At 46.3% G+C, this 17,938-nt stretch overlaps 1 protein-coding gene across 2 annotated transcripts in view; it reads right to left on the bottom strand.

Annotated features, from left to right (window-relative positions):
• Window positions 1-17,938, bottom strand: part of tbc1d14 (TBC1 domain family, member 14) — a 79,760-nt gene that overhangs the window by 3,213 nt on the left and 58,609 nt on the right. For both annotated transcript variants that reach the window (XM_033983729.2, XM_055228875.1), the window contains 7 exons: window positions 14,389-14,495; window positions 11,252-11,332; window positions 9,389-9,477; window positions 9,037-9,108; window positions 8,340-8,468; window positions 8,156-8,265; window positions 3,824-4,082 (listed from right to left, as the gene is read on the bottom strand). In XM_033983729.2, the coding sequence (XP_033839620.1) occupies window positions 3,824-4,082; window positions 8,156-8,265; window positions 8,340-8,468; window positions 9,037-9,108; window positions 9,389-9,477; window positions 11,252-11,332; window positions 14,389-14,495 (847 nt within the window). The remainder of the gene's footprint in view (window positions 1-3,823; window positions 4,083-8,155; window positions 8,266-8,339; window positions 8,469-9,036; window positions 9,109-9,388; window positions 9,478-11,251; window positions 11,333-14,388; window positions 14,496-17,938) is intronic.

Raw genomic sequence — 17,938 nt, 5'->3', positions numbered from 1 at the left:
GGCGGCGAGCTGGTGTGGGCTTGCTCATTGCCCCACAGCTCAGCCGCTGCGTGTTGGGGTTCACTCCGGTGAACGAGAAGGTCGCGTCCCTGCGCCTTCGGGTCGGGGACAGGTCTCTCACTGTTGTGTCGGCCTACGGGCCAAGCAGCAGTGCGGAGTACCCGGCCTTCTTGGAGTCCCTGGGAGGGGTACTAGACAGTGCACCAACCGGGGACTCCGTTGTTCTCCTGGGGGACTTCAACGCCCATGTGGGTAACGACAGTGACACTTGGAGGGGCGTGATTGGGAGGAACGGCCTCCCCGATCTGAACCCGAGCGGTGTTTTGTTATTAACCCGGTGGTGGACACCGGAAGTAAGGGATGCCGTCAAGCTGAAGAAGGAGTCCTATTGAGCCTTGTTGGCTCGTGGGACTCCTGAGGCAGCTGATGAGTACCGGCGGGCCAAGCGTGCCACTCGGGGTTGGGAGGAGTTCGGGGAGGCCATGGAGGAGGACTATCGGACGGCCTCAAAGAGATTTTGGCAAACCGTCCGACGCCTCAGGAGGGGGAAGCAGTGCTTCACCAACACTGTTTGCAGTGCGGGTGGAGAGCTGCTGACCTCGACTCGGGATGTTGTCGGGTGGTGGAAGGAATACTTTGAGGATCTCCTCAATCCCACTGTTACATCTTCCGAGGAGGAAGCAGAAACTGGGGACCCAGAGGCGGACTCGTCCATCATCCTGGCTGAAGTCACTGAGGTGGTTGGCAAGCTCCTCGGTGGCAAGGCTCCGGAGGTGGACGAGATCCGTCCTGAGTACCTCAAGTCTCTGGATGTTGTGGGGCTGTCTTGGCTGACACGTCTCTGCAACATCGCGTGGCGGTCGGGGACAGTACCTGTGGAATGGCAGACCGGGGTGGTGGTCCCTCTGTATAAGAAGGGGGGCCGGAGGGTGTGTTCCAATTACAGGGGAATCACACTCCTCAGCCTTCCCGGTAAGGTCTATTCCAGGGTACTGGAGAGGAGAATCCGACCGATAGTCGAACCTCGGATTCAGGAGGAGCAGTGTGGTTTTCATCCTGGTCGTGGAACACTGGACCAGCTCTATACTCTCCATCAGGTCCTCGAGGGCTCATGGGAGTATGCCCAACCAGTTCACATGTGTTTTGTGGATCTGGAGAAGGCATTCAACCGTGTCCCTCGTGGTGCCCTTTGGGGGGTGCTCTGGGAGTATGGGGTCCGGGGCTCTTTGCTAAGGACTGTCCGGTCCCTGTATGACCGGAGCAGGAGCGGTGTTCGCATTGCCGGCAGTAAGTCAGACCTGTTCCCGGTGCATGTTGGACTCCGCCAGGGCTGCCCTTTGTCACCGGTTCTGTTCATTATATTTATGGACAGAATTTCTAGGCACAGCCAGGGGCCGGAGGGGGTCTGGTTTGGGAACCACAGGATTTAATCTCTGCTGTTTGCAGATGATGTTGTCCTGATGGCTTCTTCGAGCCAGGACCTGCAACAGGCACTGGGGCGGTTTGCAGCCGAGTGTGAAGTGGCCGGGATGAGAATCAGCTCCTCCAAATCCGAGGCCATGGTTCTCGACCGGAAAAAGGTGGTTTGCTCTCTCTGGGTGGGTGGTGAGTCTCTGCCCCAAGTGGAGGAGTTCAAGTATCTCGGGGTCTTGTTCACGAGTGAGGGAAGGATGGAGCGGGAGATTGACAGGCGGATCGGTGCAGCGTCTGCAGTGATGCGGTCGCTGTATCGGTCCATTGTGGTGAAGAAGGAGCTGAGCCCAAAGGCAAAGCTCTCGATTTACCGGTCAATCTACGTTCCTACCCTCACCTATGGTCATGAGCTCTGGGTAATGACCGAAAGGACAAGGTCGCGGATACAAGCGGCTGAAATGGGCTTCCTCCGCAGAGTGGCTGGGCGCACCCTTAGGGATAGGGTGAGGAGCTCGGTCACACGGGAGGAGCTCGGAGTAGAGCCGCTGCTCCTACACGTTGAGAGGAACCAGTTGAGGTGGCTTGGGCATCTGCTCAGGATGCCTCCTGGACGCCTCCCTAGGGAGGTGTTCTGGGCATGTCCCACCGGGAGAAGGCCCCAGGGAAGACCCAGGACACGCTGGAGGGACTATGTCTCTCGGCTGGCCTGGGAACGCCTTGGGGTCCCACTGGAGGAGCTGTGTCCGGGGTGAGGGAAGTCTGGGAGTCCCTGCTTAGACTGCTGCCCCCGCGACCCGGCCCCAGATAAGCGGAAGAAAATGGATGGATGGATGGATGGATGTTAGAATTTTTTATTTATTATTACTTTTGTCAGATTCAAGTTATTTCTGTGACCACTGTGAGTTTTTCTTTCATCAACCAACGGGTACCAACAATTTTGTCCACATATGTATATAATTGACCAGGGGTTTCATTTATAAAGTGTATGCATGTTCTAAAATGTTAAATATGTGAGTTTGTAATTTCTAAAAAAGACAACTACAGGTAAATGTAGTTTTTTTTTTTTTTTTTACTTGACCTGTAATCTCAATGTTGTATAATATTTTACGTGTTCTGCCTTTCAGGCATTTTCCAGTTCATTTAAATACAGACGCTATTATTTTTACATCTGCACTTTTAATTTTGGTACTACACACCAGTTCATGGACCCAGAAGTGTGAAAAATAAGCCAGAGAGATGAGAATGCGAGTTACAAAAAAGGCAATAAAATAAACACAGAAATGTTCCTTTACTGAATAGATTTAGAATGATATTGAGGTTTATTAGAACTAGTATATGTCCATAGACCACCAAGGTACCCAGCAGGATGGCTGAGGGATTACACAGACACACTCTACCAACACAGTGAGTGTTGGTAGAGTGTTTGTCCACTGATCCGAAGGTTGGCGGTTCAAATCCCGCTCTCGACATAAACATCATTGGTTGAGCAGTCAGATCCACTGATCCATAGGTTGGCGGTGCCTTGGGCAAGACACTTAACCCACCTCACCCTCAGTGTCTGCGTACACTGGTTCCTTGTTGTAAAGCGCTTTGAGTGCCTTGAAGGTGGAAAAGCGCTTTTTACCATTTGGCCAGGTCCAGGTTCAGCAACAATATGAGCTCAAACAATGAAGTCAACTGACTACCTGAATATGCTGAATGACCAGATTATTCCATCAATGGATTTTTTCTTCCCTGATGGGCATGGGCATATTCCAAGATGACAATGCCAGGATTCATTGGGCTCAAATCATGAAAGAGTGGTTCAGGGAGCATGAGACATAATTTTCACACATAGATTGGCCACCAGAGTCCAGACCTTAACCCCATTGAGAATCTTTGGGATGTGCTGGAGAAGGCTTTGCATAATGTTCAGACTTTTGCCATCATCAATGCAAGATCTTGGTGAAAAAATAATGCAACACTAGATAGAAATAAATCTTGTGACATTGCAGAAGCGAAATTGAAACAAATGCGTGCCATAATCAAAGCTAAAGGCGGTCCAAGAAAATGAAAAGAGTGTGGGGTTTTTTTGGTGGCGACTTTTTTTTTTGGTCCGGCAGTGTATAAAAAACATGGTAACGTTCTAAAAGTACCAACTAATATTTAATGTTGAAAATAACATTCTATTGTCTACAGTGTTTTTTTATACATATACTTATTATTATCATTGTAGCATCGGAATCGGTATTGAGTCTATTCCTTAGTACTGAGAGTTAGAAATTTTATTGTATTGTGACACTATAAATATGCAGGATTGTAGCCAAAATTAATTTCTAACCATGATCTTGCATTTTCTAGTTTTTAATATGCATTGTCCCTTTAATAAATAAATACAAATAATGTCTTCATGCGGCTCTGTGTGTAGTACCTGGGCCCACTTGCGGTTGCGGCTGCTCATGTGCACAGAGGCGATGTGCTGGAAGAACTGTTCGGAGGGAATGAGGTCGGGCAGGCGCGTGAGGAACTGGGCCATGTGGATGAAGTCCATGGAGGTGAGCACGTCCTGGTAGAGCCGCAGCAGCCCCAAGGCAGTTCGGAACAGGAACTCCTCGCCATCGCGGCAAAACACATCCCACACACGGCATGCCAGGTCCAGAGGGAGGGACTTACTGTACAGCGTGAAGATCCTATTGTTTGTAAAAAGAAAAGATTTTTTAAACTATTGCTTTTTTCTACATTTTTTCCCCTACTTGCTATATATAAATAATTGACAAACTATAGATAATTGACAAACTATAGATCCCATAACTAACTTTTTTAATTCAGGAAAAACATCTTTTACTCCATGCAGTTACTTATGAACAGAGGCAGAAAGAGTAGCCAAAATTTTACTATTGTGTGTGTGTGTGTGTATATATATATATATATATATATATATATATATATATACACATATATATATATACACATATATATATATATATATATATATATATATATACATACACACACACGCACACACACACACATAAATACATTATTATTTATTTTATATATAAAATAAATAATATTAATAATCCCCTCCCTGAACCGCCACCTTAACATGGTGGAGGGGTTTGAGCAGCCGAATGATCCTGGAAGCTACGTTGTCACGGGCTTCATGCCCCTGTTAGGGTCACCCATGGCAAACAGGTCCTGGGGGATGGGTGAGATGAGTGTTTCAGAAACCTTTCATGACAAGTAGAAGATCAAGGCCAGCTACATCTGTAGCCAGGCCTGGGGTGGGTGCTTGACAGTGAAAGCCTGGCAGTTGGGCTTTTCCCCACAGGGCCTGGCTGGGCTCAGCCCAAAGGAGGGAGGAACCATGAAAGGCTGGTGCAGAGGGATCTGGGTGGCATAGCGTTGCCGGCTAGATATAGTTGACCTCCACTCACAGCTTGGGCTCTGAAACCCAACTCCTTGAAAGGGGCTTGACTCTCCATTTCTCTAGCATTACCTGTGGGGAAAGACGGCAAGCTGGTATGGGCTAGCTTATTGCCCCACAGCTCAGCCACCTCGTGTTGGAGTTCACCCCGGTGAACGAGAGGGTCGCATCCCAGTCTCTCAGTGTTGTGTCGGCCTATGGGCCAAAAAGCAGTGCGGAGTACTCGGCCTTTCTGGACTCCCTGAGAGGAGTACTAGACAGTGCACCAACCGGGGACTCAACTGTTCTACTTCAACACCCATTGTAAAACAGCCTCCCTGATCTGAACCCGAGCTGTGTTTTGTTACTGGACTTCTGTGCTAGCCACAGTTTGTGCTCGAACGTGGTGTCCATTATGGACAAAGGTGTCCATCAGTGCACGTGGCACCAGAACACCCTAGGTCATCTGTCCTCTGGCTGCGTGTTTTGGACACTCGAATGAAGAGAGGGGCAGAGCTGTCAACCGATGACCACCTGGTCGTGAGTTGGATCTGCTGGTGGAGGAGGAAGCCGGATAGACCTGGCAGACCCAAGTGTACTGTGAAAGTCTGTTGGGAACATCTGGCGGAGCCCTCTGTCAGGGGTGTTTTCAACTCCAGGAGAGCTTCTCCCAGATCCCAGGGGAGGCTGAAGACATTGATCCAAGTGGGTCTATTTCAGGAGTGGGTCGGATTCAGGAGGAGCAGCGCGTTTTTCGTTCTGGTCGCGGAACACTGGACCAGCTCTATACTCTCCATCAGGTGCTCGAGGGTTCATGGGAGGTTGCCCATTCTGTCCACATGTGTTTTGTGGATCTGGAGAAGGCATTCAACCGTGTCCCTCGTGGTGTCCTTTGGGGGGTGCTCCGGGAGAATGGGGTCTGGGGCCCTTTGCTAAGGGCTGTCCGGTCCCTGTATGACCGGAGCCGGAGCTGTGTTCGCATTGCCGCCAGTAAGTCAGACCAGTTCCCAGTGCATGTTGGACTCCGCCAGCTCTGCCCTTTGTCACAGGCTCTGTTCATTGTATTTATGGACAGAATTTCTAGGTGCAGCCAGGGGCCGGAGGGAGTCCGGTTTGGGAACCACAGGATCTCATCTCTGCTGTATGCAGATGATGTTGTCCAGATGGCTTCATCGAGCCAGGACATGCAGCAGGCACTGGGGAGGTTTGCAACTGTGTGTGAAGCAGCTGGGATGTGAGTCAGTGCAAAAAGGCGGTTTGCCCTCTCCGGATGGGTGGAGAGTCTCTGCCTCAAGTGGAGGAGTTCAAGTATCTCGGGGTCTTGTTCACAAGTGAGGGAAGAATGGAGTGTGAGATTGACATGCAGATCGGTGCAGCATCCGCAGTGATGTGGTCGCTGTATCAGTCTGTTGTGGTAAAGAAGGAGCTGAGTAGAAAGGCAAAGCGCTCGATGTACCGGTCAATCTACGTTCCTACCCTCACCTATGGTGATGAGCTTTGGGTAATGACCGAAAGGACAAGATCGCGGATACATGTAGCCAAAATGGGTTTTCTCTGCGGGGTGGCTGAGCGCACCCTTAGAGATAGGGTGAGGAGCTCAGTCACACAGCAGGGGCTTGGAATAGGGCTGCTGCTCCTCCACGTCGAGAGGAGTCAGCTGAGGTGGCTCAGGCATCTGTTCTGGATGTCCCCTGAATGCCTCCCTGGGGTGATCCAGGTCACACTGGAGGGACTATGTCTCTCGGCTGGCCTGAAAATGCCTTGCGGTCCCACCCGAGGAGCTGGAAGACATATCTGAGGTGAGCAAGTCCCTGCTTAAACTGCTGCCCCCGGATAAGTGGAAGAAAATGGATGGATGGAATTTTAATAATATTTACAGTTTGGCTCACTCGCATGGCTCACATGCTCACTCCAATGACCACTCTAACCAATAAGTGCTCGAGCTTAAATAGAGCAAACATGGAGCATAGCCGAAGCAAACAATAAAAAGCGGTTCGTAAGACAACAGATGAATTTTGAGTCGAGAAAACGTTTATGATCTAAAAATAGGTAATATCACCACAAAATTTGACCTTTGTGAAAGCTGTAGATGTCCTGTCAGCGGAATACAAGCAGCCCGAGATTACATTGCGCTCTATGAGAAAAATCCTCCAAAATGGCCGCTTTATTAAGAGCTCATCACCTGAGATTTATGGAATTTATTTTAACAATTTTTGATCCCAGATATATCCTGATGATGCCACGTCAAATAAAAATCTTAGGACAAGTTTGTTAAAGTACAAAGACTAGATTTTCACCATCTGTATACTTTGATTGAAAATGGCTACCTTTACGTCAGATATGGAGTGTGGTCAGAGTCATAAATTTCATTGGATTGTGACAAATACATTTTTTCCACATTCTACCAAATGTGTATGCAGGTAGGGTGGGGTCTTCATTGGCTTTCTTTGTTCAGAATCACAAAGGGTGTGTGCACCAAATTTCATTTGTCTACAACAAACAAAATTTTTCTGTCCCATTTTAACTTTGCAGGAGGCGATGAATAGACATCTTCAAAGATAGAACTGTAATTCATACATCATTATGTCCTGGTCATTAAATTTGAGAAACACGGCATTGGGTCCTGTTATGGCTTTCCTTACCCTGAATCTTTACTTGTATTTTTATGGATCTCTTTACCTTTAATGTTTATTCATGGCGACATCTGCTGGCGTCACACCCAACCTTCGTAATACCATCTGTTGTTATGCACAGGTGTATTTCTTGTCACTATTGGGAACAACAGCTCTGTAACAATTGTGCACAATTGATCCAATAAACCAGACTTTTTGATTCAAGACAACTTCTCTGTTGATTTTGTATTTTAAGGTTTTTACTATTAGAAATTCCACAACAGTCCATCCAGATCTATTTTGTAAAAGTTGACTGGATTTTTATACTTTCAAAATGTCCGCTTATTAAGAGATCGTTATGACCACATCCTGAGCCTTGTGTAAATTCTTTCAACAACTTTTGATCCCAGATATGTTCTGATGACGCTGCCTGGAGTCCGCTGGATAAAAACCTCTGCCATTTAACAAACTCGTACAATTTTGGATGACTCAAGTTGAACCAATATAGCAAAGTCCTGTGTGGTTTGAAGCCTCTAACAGGCCCCTAACAAATAAAGCCCCAGCATTCTGTTTTCTAGAATTCTGACACTGAATGCACAATAACAATTTGGGCCAAAAGTCTCATTCAGGTGTGGGCAGAAAGCTGAAGAAACAGAAACTACCATATCTACCAGTGGATCCAAAAATGTCTTCATATTTCTCTAATGTAATGGAATAATCTGCCCAAGGATGAGCACCTACTCACCAATCGATTAAATAAATATCTGGGGTTAAGTTGTTTTTCTTGAAATGTGCAAAAAGCTTTGGTAGGTTTTCCTCAAAGAACACTTCAAACGCCGCAAAGTAAGTCAACATCTGCACAGACAAGACAGGGTGTGTTTAGTGCCGTTTATAAAGTGAGTGACAGAAGTGTGCCTGAGTGCACTGACAAGGCTGTGGTCCACTCTGAAGAAGGCCATCTGACAGGGCTTGTTGAGCAGGTTGGCAAACGCTATGAAGGCATCGGCTGTGTCCAAGTTCAGGATCAGCACGGCCGCAATAAAAGACATTCCCTGCACCTGCAACACAAATTTATTCCGTTATTATTAAGGGATCAAGTCAGTATTCAAGTTATGGAGATTACCTTTATATAAATCATAATATAGTCACAACCGCTATTACAAAAGTGTCATATCAGATCATACAAGTGTGAAAACCCATGGCAACACACAAGACAACCTGAGGCTACAGGCTAATACACTTTGTTGTTTTACTTACTTGGAGCAGATTAAGTATTATAATAATATAAAACTATGAGTAATAAAATGTATAGCTCAATAAACTATAATTAGTTTAACCACCCACACTGGTGACAGTGTGGAAATTCTCAGTCATGTCATGCCAGAAACAAACAAATCTGCATTTGAGAGAAGCTGTGAGTCTGGACCAAAGTTGAACCTACACTTCCTCAAAGTAAGAAGGAAAACCCAAACTTGTGTATAGGGGACGATTATAAACCCAGAGACTATATCAGCGCTATTATTATTCCCACTGACCACATGAACACGTTTCATTGTGGGATGAGATTATGGCTGTCTAACACACAGTATGAAAATACAGTCTAACAGTAAACTGTGTGTGACTTACATAGCCCACGTCTGGCCGGTAACATGTGTATGCTCCCAGGATGCTGTGCAGCACGTCATGGTAGGGTCCACCCTGAAGAAAAACATCATATGAGTATTGAGAAATAAACAGGGAACTTTATACTTAGGTCTAAGCTATTACATGATGATTATGTTGCAGTCCCTGGCAGTCATCCCATAGTACAAATCAAAGTATTTCTGATAAATATCACAATATGGTAATTAACAATCATTGAGAAAAATAGAAAAATGAAAAAACAGACCCTATACATTCACAGCAGAGCGCATGCTTCTCATTTGGCCCTAGAATAGTATCACATCTAAAAGCCTGTGGTTTGGAGAAACCTTTTCACCTGCTGAAATATGCACAGCTGTGGGAATGTTCTAGAGATGTCCAACTTAATCAGCTCCAAACTGGACTCCCTGTCTGAAGAACCAGCATCTGCAACACACAAAATATAACTTTTACCATTTGCACTTTCAATTGCTACATGTTTTGTGCAATGTAACATTTAGCAAATAGTGAATTCTTTGTTGTCTATACAGTTATTGACAAAGAATTGGACTAAAGTTAGGATTGTCAAAATATACCATATTTCCAGTTGCACTTTTTTTCATAGTTTGGCCAGGGGTGTGACTTATACTCAGATGCAACATGGAGGGGTCTGAAATTTTCATCTGAGGTGCATATCCACTGAGAGACATAATCTAAAAAAAAATAATCTGGAAATCACATTGATTTTTAAAAATAATTTATTTGCATGTTATTGCTGCAAATAAGTATTTGAACACCTGAGAAAATCAATGTTATTTGTTAAATGTTAAATCACTATTTGGTACAGTAGCCTTTGTTTGCAATTACAGAGGTGAAACGTTTCCTGTAGTTTTTCACCAGGTTTGCACACACTGCAGGAGGGATTTTGGCCCACTTCTCCACACAGATCTTTTCTAGATCAGTCAGGTTTTGGGCTGCCGCTGAGAAACAGAGTTTGAGGTCCCTCCAAAGATTCTCTATAGGGTTTAGATCTGGAGACTGGCCACACCAGAACCTTGATATGCTTCTTACGGAGCCAGACTTGGACTTAGAACTGAGAGGGGAACTGGGGCAGAGGCCGAAAGGCTGCCACTCTGTGGCCAGGGCAGGCTTGGGCCCTGTCCTGTCTGTATCTGCTGTAGCAAACAATAAATCTTTTTTTTGTTTATTTGAAAACTCATCGAGCTTCACAATTGGATTACTTTTCATCTAGAACTGTAATTTCTCAATGATATATATATTACAGTTCACTTGTTTGACCACTAGATGGCACTGGTGTAGTTGTAATACCTGTAAGAGAATTGACTTGACTCTTCTTTTATTTTTATATTTATTTCATATTTAATTTCCCCTTCATTTATAAGACCATAAAGGTGATTTTTTTTTAATTTAGAACAATATTGTCAATTTTTTGTTTATCATAAGTCTAGCTAAAGGTCACAAAAACTACTTCCTGATTTCCAGTTCACCCTTTTATGCTCTTACCTGACAGAGCACTACTTCAGAAACAATTTAAAATATACAGTTTTCAGTTCACCGGTTTGTTTACTAGCAGGTCAAAGTGGTATGTATATTTTCCATGTGTTCATGTAATATGAGCCAGAGTTTATGTTATATTTTATGTATTTACTAGTTCTATGGTGTGCACTGTGATGAAGAAGACCACAGTAAACATCAGTGAAAAAGTCATGTCTCTCGTGTTTGTGAACAAGCCAGCATATGTTATGTTAGCGTATCCGATTAACTGTTAATATTTTACGTAAGCATACCAGTTTACAGTTCGTTGTCTATGTGTTATGTTATTGCGCTGTACTGCTATTCAGCCTGTTGTTGACTAATTTATTGTTATTATTATAACTTGCCCTTAAAGATGAAATGTCTGTTCTTGGTCTCATATTTTGTAAAATAAATTTCCCCCAAAATGCGACTGGTAGTCAGTGCATCTTATATATGTTGTTTTCTTCATTATTACGCATTTTTTCACTGGTGTGATTTATACTCCAGAGCGACATATACTCTGGAAAATACAGTACTTTTTTGCTATAGTTATAATTGACACTATTATCAACAATTTTTTTGTGTGTGCAATCTAAGAAGTCTTAGACTTAGTCTTTTAAATTGTGCCAATTTAAAAATAATATATGCTGGAAAATACACAATGGTTGAATGCTGCCATCTGTACCATCAGTGCCGTTCTCTGGCACAGGGGCAGGGGAGCTGCTCCATTTCTCTTTGGCCCGAGACAGGCAGATATTAAAAAGCTCTGTGGACATAAAGAGACAAACAGTTAAAACAGAGAATATAAAGATGGAGGGATCACACACACTTTCACTTTCACTGTAAAAAGAACAGCAGCTCCCTCTCCCTGATGCAGACTGGCTTGTGGACTGAGCATTTCAGGGGATCTTACAGCTACACGTAGGCAGGGTATGAATTGCTAAATTACTTAAACATACATGGATGACATGTAAAATTTCTTCAAGCATGTTTTTTGAGGGAACATTATTACAAAAAAACAACAACAAAAAAAGAAAAAACAAAATCTGATTTTACATAATACCCCTTCTTTAATAACATGGACTCCAAAAATGCAGTGCAATTTCTATAAACTAATGTATCCCTTTTTTATGTGATTTCATTGACTGTAATAAAACAAATATAGAATATATATTCTTAAAAGAACATATGGAAAAATGTAGCATATGATTATAAGTGTCCTTTAAACCTTTTCTGGTTGAAAGGAATGACCACAGAGCAAGCAATGTGATGGTGATAAGAGAAGTATTTAAGGCACAGACATAAAGCTGTTGTTGAGCACAGCAGAGAGCACTGGACTCCATTTAACCTGGTGTAATGGTCATCCCTCAACTTTTCAAACACGTACCCGCAGGCTGCAGTAAGACATATACCCCTCTCTCTTCTATCCCCCTCCCTCTTAACCTCAAGTTCCTTCTCCTCATTTCTCTCTCCTGTTTTCTTCCCGTGTGTCTCTCTCTCAGTGCAGTAAAATCACTGGAGCATGTTGCCTGTAATGGGAGCACTTCTCTCCCATGCTCTCCTCTCTCATTGCTGCTGATTCTATTACAAGAGGTCTGGCAAACTGCTACAACCAACCATGTCCATGAACGTCTGCTCACGACTGCAGCCTTCACAAGTTTAAATGTCAAATATCACAGCAAACTACAAACACTGGATACTCATTTGAGCAGGTATCCATCCATCCATCTTCTTCTGCTTATTCGATGCTGGGCCGCAGGGGCAGCAGCCTAAGCAGGGACTCCAAGACTTCCCTCACCCCAGACACGCCCTCCAGCTCCTCCGGGAGGGACCCAAAGGCGTTCCTACGCCAGCCGAGAGACACAGTCTCACCCCCAAAGGACACCATGAGGGACATTGTTGATTGCCTTCTTCAGATCCACAAAACACATGTAGACTGGTTGGGCAAACTCCCATGAACCCTCAAGGACCCGATGGAGAGTATAGAGCTGGTCCAGTGTTCCACGACCAGGACGAAAACCACACTGCTCCTCCTAGATCCGAGGTTTGATTATCGGTCGGATTCTTCTCTCCAGTACCCTGGAATATACCTTACCGGGAAGGCTGAGGAGTGTGATTCCCCTATAATTGGAACACACCCTCTGGTCCCCCTTCTTATACAGAGGGACCACCACCCCATCCTGCAAGTCCAGTGGTACTGTCCCCGACCGACACGCGATGTTGTAGAGACGTATCAGCCAAGACAGGACAACATCCAGAGACTTGAGGTACTTGAGACCAATCTCATCCACACCCCGAGCCTTGCCACCGAGGAGCTTGCCAACTACCTCGGTGACTTCAGCTAGGGTGATGGACAAGTCCACCCCCAGGTCCCCAGTCCCTGCTTCCTCCTCGGAAAACGTGACAATGGGATTGAGGAGATACTCAAAGTATTCCTTCCACCGCCCGGCAATATCCTCAGTCAAGGTCAGCAGCTCTCCGCCTGCACTATATACAGTGTTGGTGAAGCACTGCTTCCCCCTCCTGAGGCATTGGTCATCCTCACATGGTCCCACTCTCACAGGTGGTGGGTCCATGTGAGGACAGCCCCACATCACTCCTTCGGGCTGAGCCCAACTGGGCCCCGTGGGGAAAGGCCCGGCCACCAGACACTCGCTCTCGAGCACCCATCCCAGGCCTGGCTCCAGGGTGGGGCCCCGGTGACACCAGTCCGGATGACGTAGCGAAACTCGTTGTTTCACTTATCATAAAGGGCTTCTGAACCTCTTAGTCTGACCCGTCCCCCTGGACCTGTTTGCCATGGGTGACCCTACCAGGAGCATGAAGCCCCCAACAATATAGCTCCCAGAATCATTCAGGTGCTCAAACCCCTCCACCACATTAAGGTGGCGGTTCAGGGAGGGGTGAGCAGGTATACAAAAAAAAATCATTTACAAGTCAGAGAAGGAAACTTTCCTGAATAACTTTAGAATGATCTTGAGGTGTATCAGAACAAGAATAAGACAAGATAGACTAGTATACCCACATAAACCACTACGGAACCTACCTGGACGAGGGATTACATAGATATAAGATAACATTGTAATATAAAATAAAAGTATTCCTATTTAATGCTGTAACTCACATTCTATTGTCCAAGTAAAGAATGTTTTTTGTATTACAATCGTGCGATCAGAATTGGTACTGAGTGTGGAGTCTATTTCTTAGTATTGAAATAGAGTTTCAAATTTTAGTATTGTGACAACACTAGTTCTGAGATATCATTTAAACATTCACTGTGTAACTTTTCCAGTGGATGGTATGTCACTTGCTTGTCTCCAGGGGGATGTAATTGCCATTGCCTGAATTTATCCATTTTGCATCTATTCTATTACAGGACAAAAATATTGAGTGGCCTCTCGATAAATCTGACCTGTAACTTGGCCCATCTCCATGGAAATAAATACATTAAATGTCTATGTTATGTGGAACATCCAAGGGAAAGGGCTAAAACTTCCATGCAGGCAAGCTGATGACCCAGCATCAGAAAAGTTACATAGTGCATCTTAACATTTTTTATATGATAATTTTTTTTTTTCCTTTGTCATTATCCTTCCATCATTGCTTCTAAGCAGTCACACAGTAATTTGGCCAATTTTCTTGCCACAACACTACAATGTATGCTTGCGCAAAGCTTTAACCAGCTATTGTCTTTTTGGTGGTCAAACACTTATCTCGCTGTGGCACTCTTTCCCATTATAAAGTATTCATTCAAACTGATTTAAGACTCTACACTATAGAGCTAGTTTGAACACAATCCTTACTACCTGTACGAGTCTTTACCATGGGTGATGTTGAGTTCGTTGCCGACAGCCAGGCTCCACACTTTGCCCCTGACACTGGGAGGGATGCCCTGCCACCACAGATCTCTGACGCGTCGAGATGTACACCTACACGTACAGAGTATATGGGTCATTTTGTGGAGATATCTCTCTCCCCTCTCCTTCTCCCCATCTTTCTCCCCCCTCTCCTTTTCTCTGTATCCTTACATTTCTCTCTACCTCCCTCTTCTCTCTCCTCCTCTGTTGCGTGACTCCCCTTTCTCCTTTTCTTTCTCCCCAACTCTCCCTCTCACCTTTTCTCCTCCTCTCTTGCTCACTCCCCATCTCTATCTACCTCTCCCTCTCTCGTCTCCTTTTGCCCTCCATACAATTTGTTTTCACTTTCAATTTTTGTGCTATGTTCGTACTACTGTTTCAAAATGTTTATTCCAAACCTCAACAGGGTAAACCTACACTTTATTTGTTCAGCTGCACATTTGACAAACAATGGCTCTTCTATTATAAATCTACTTGAAGGGCCCATATTAAGCCATTTTCTGATCAATGTTATAATAATGATAACATAACACACAAACCAGCTTCTTTAAGATGAGTTTTTCTCTCAACAGAAAACACCTTGGCCATGTCCCAATTCAACAAACGCACACTTCGCTGGGTGCACTGAAGGGCACTTATGTACCTTCCAGCGCGACAAGGCCTGTCCCATTTCATTCACCCGACGAATGCGAGTGAAAACGTGCCCTGCATTTCCATGGAGATTGTCTGTGAATGAAGCATCTGAGCACACTTTGAGCACTGCTATATCCCATCATGCACCGCGTGTGAGGAAACAAGGTATATTTTGTTGAAGTTATGTAATACTAGTTACAACTGGGGAAAAAAAAATCACCTTGAAAGTTATACTTGTCTTTTGATATTCAAAGGAAAAGATGAATTCCTTACTTCATTCAATCTAAACAGAAATAAATGTTTACAACGATAACACCTCAACTCTTCTTCAGTGAAATAAAACTAATTACTTCAGTGTCCATTTTACACCTTTAGGTCATGAGTCAACAGCCGTATAGCTCATGAGTCAGCATCCGTCACGGTTGCTAGGCGACGGAAATGCACAGGACAGCGGTTGACGTACACTCCGTGGTGTAGGCCTGTCTCATTACAGCATAATGGCGGCTACACGAGGAGTACCCTTTATCGGCCGGGTACTTCGGACGGTACTTCCAAGTGTGCATTTGTCGAATTGGGGCACAGCCCTTGTGATGTTCATATGGCATTACAGGAAGTACTCCACTGTGTTTTTAAACTCCATACACCTTCACTAGAATCATTTGTATCATTTATGCCCTGGCAAATTTCCAATCTCTAGTGAACTTGAGGCTGTCCGATAGTCCTCCATGGCCTCCCCAAACTCCTCCCAACCCCGGGTTTTTGCCTCCATGACCGCACGAGCCACGGCACTCTTGGCCGCCGGTACTCGTCAGCTGCCTCAGGAATCCCACGAGCCAACAAGGCTTGATAGGACTCCTTTTTCAGCCTGATGGCATCCCTTACTTCCAGTGCCCACCATCGGGTTTGGGGCAGTGGCACGACACAAGCATTGCAGACCTTACAACCACAGCTACGAGCAGCCGCTGTGAACAATACAGGTGGAGAACATGGCCCACACGGCATCCATTGTCCCCAACCTCCCCCTGGATCAAGGAGAAGCTCTCCCGAAGGTGCGAGTTGAAGACCCCCCCTGACAGAGGACTCCGCCAGACGTTCCCAGCAGACCCTCACGATATGCTTGGGCCTGCCAGGTCTATCTGGCTTCGTCCTCCGCCAGCGGATCCAACTCAAAACCACGGTGGTAATCAGTTGACAGCTCTGGCCCTCTCTTCACCCGAAGTGGTCCAAGCCAGGCGGTCGAAGGTCAGATCACACGACAACAAAGCCGATCATCGACCTCCGACTGAGGGGTGCCCTGGTGCCATGTGCACCGATGGACACCCTGTGCACGAACGTGGTGTTCATTATGGACAAACTGGCTAGCACAGAAGTCCAATACAAAACCCCACTCAGGTTCAGATCCATGAACACCCCTTCTTCCCAACCACACCCCCTCCAGGTGTCACTGTCATTACCCACATGGGCATTGAAGTCCCCCCGGAGAACAACGGAGTCTCTGGGTGGTGCACTATCTAGTACTCTCCAAGGGACTTCAGGAAGGCCGGCCCATACGCCGACACAACAGGAGAGACCTGTCCCCAACCCGAAAGTGCAGGGACATGAACCCTCTCCGGGGTAAACTTCAACATGTGGCGGCTGAGCTGTGGGGCAGTGAGCAAGCCCACACCAGCTTGCTGCCTCTCCCCATGGGCAACGGCAGAGAAATGGAGAGTCCAGCCCCTCTCAAGGAGTTGGGTTCCAGAGCCCAAGCTGTGTGTGGAGGTGAGGCCGACTATATCTAGTCGGTAACGCTGAAACCTCCCGCACAATCCTCAGGCTCTTTCAACTCCAGCGAGTTGACGTTCCATATCCCCAGAGCTAGTCTCCATGTCCCGAAGAGGGCCCCCGCCTTTCAACTGTTGCCCAGATCTCCATGCACCGGCCCCTTATGGATCCTCCTGCGGGTGGTGGGTCCGCATGAGGACGGCCCAACATCGCCTCCTTTGGGCTGAGACCAGCCGGGCCCCGTGGAGAAAGGCCCAGCCACCAGGCACTCACTCTCCCCACCCCAGGCCTGGCGCCGGTCTAGACAGCGTAGCTGACCTTGTTCTTTCACTTGTAAAAAAGGGTTTCTGAATCTCTTAGTCTGACCCGTCCCTCTGGACCAGTTTGCCATGGGTGACCCTACCAGCGGCATGAAGCCCCTGAAAACATAGCCCCCAGGATCATCCGGGTGCTTAAACTCCATCGTGTTAAGGCAGCGGTTCGGACAGCCTCAAAGAAATTCTGGCAAAACCGTCTGACGCCTCAGGAGGGGGAAGCAGTGCTTCACCAAAACTGTTTACAGTGTGGGAGGAGAGCTGCTGACCTCAACTGGAGATGTTGTCGAGCGGTGGAAGGAATACTTTGAGGATCTCCCTCAATCCCACTGTCACATTTTCCAAGGAGGAAGCACAGACTGGGGACCCAGGGGCAGACCATCACCCTGGCTGAAGTCACCGAGGTGGTGGCAAGCTCCTTGGTGGCAAGGCTCCAGGGGTGGATGAGATCCGTCCCAAGTACCTCAAGTCTCTGGATGTTGTGGGGCTGTCTTGGCTGACACGTCTCTACAACATTGCATGGTGGTTGGGGACAGTACCACTGGACTTGCAGACCTCGGATTCAGGAGGAGCGGTGTGGTTTTCATCCAGGTTGTGGAACACTGGACCAGCTCTGCGCTCTCCATCAGGTCCTCGAGGGTTCATGGGAGTCCACATGGGTTTTGTGGATCTGGAGAAGGCATTCGACCATGTCCCTCATGATGTCCTTTGGTTTTTGGCTGGAGGATGGGGTCGGGGCCCATTTGCTAAGGGCTGTCCGGTCCCTGTATGACCGGAGCAGGAGCTGTGTTCGCATTACTGGCA

Source organism: Periophthalmus magnuspinnatus, chromosome 18, assembly GCF_009829125.3.
Source record: "Periophthalmus magnuspinnatus isolate fPerMag1 chromosome 18, fPerMag1.2.pri, whole genome shotgun sequence".
NCBI classification, from domain to species: Eukaryota; Metazoa; Chordata; class Actinopteri; order Gobiiformes; family Gobiidae; genus Periophthalmus; species Periophthalmus magnuspinnatus.
Note: the sequence above shows the minus strand (reverse complement) of the source record. Positions and strands in the feature narration are given on the sequence as shown.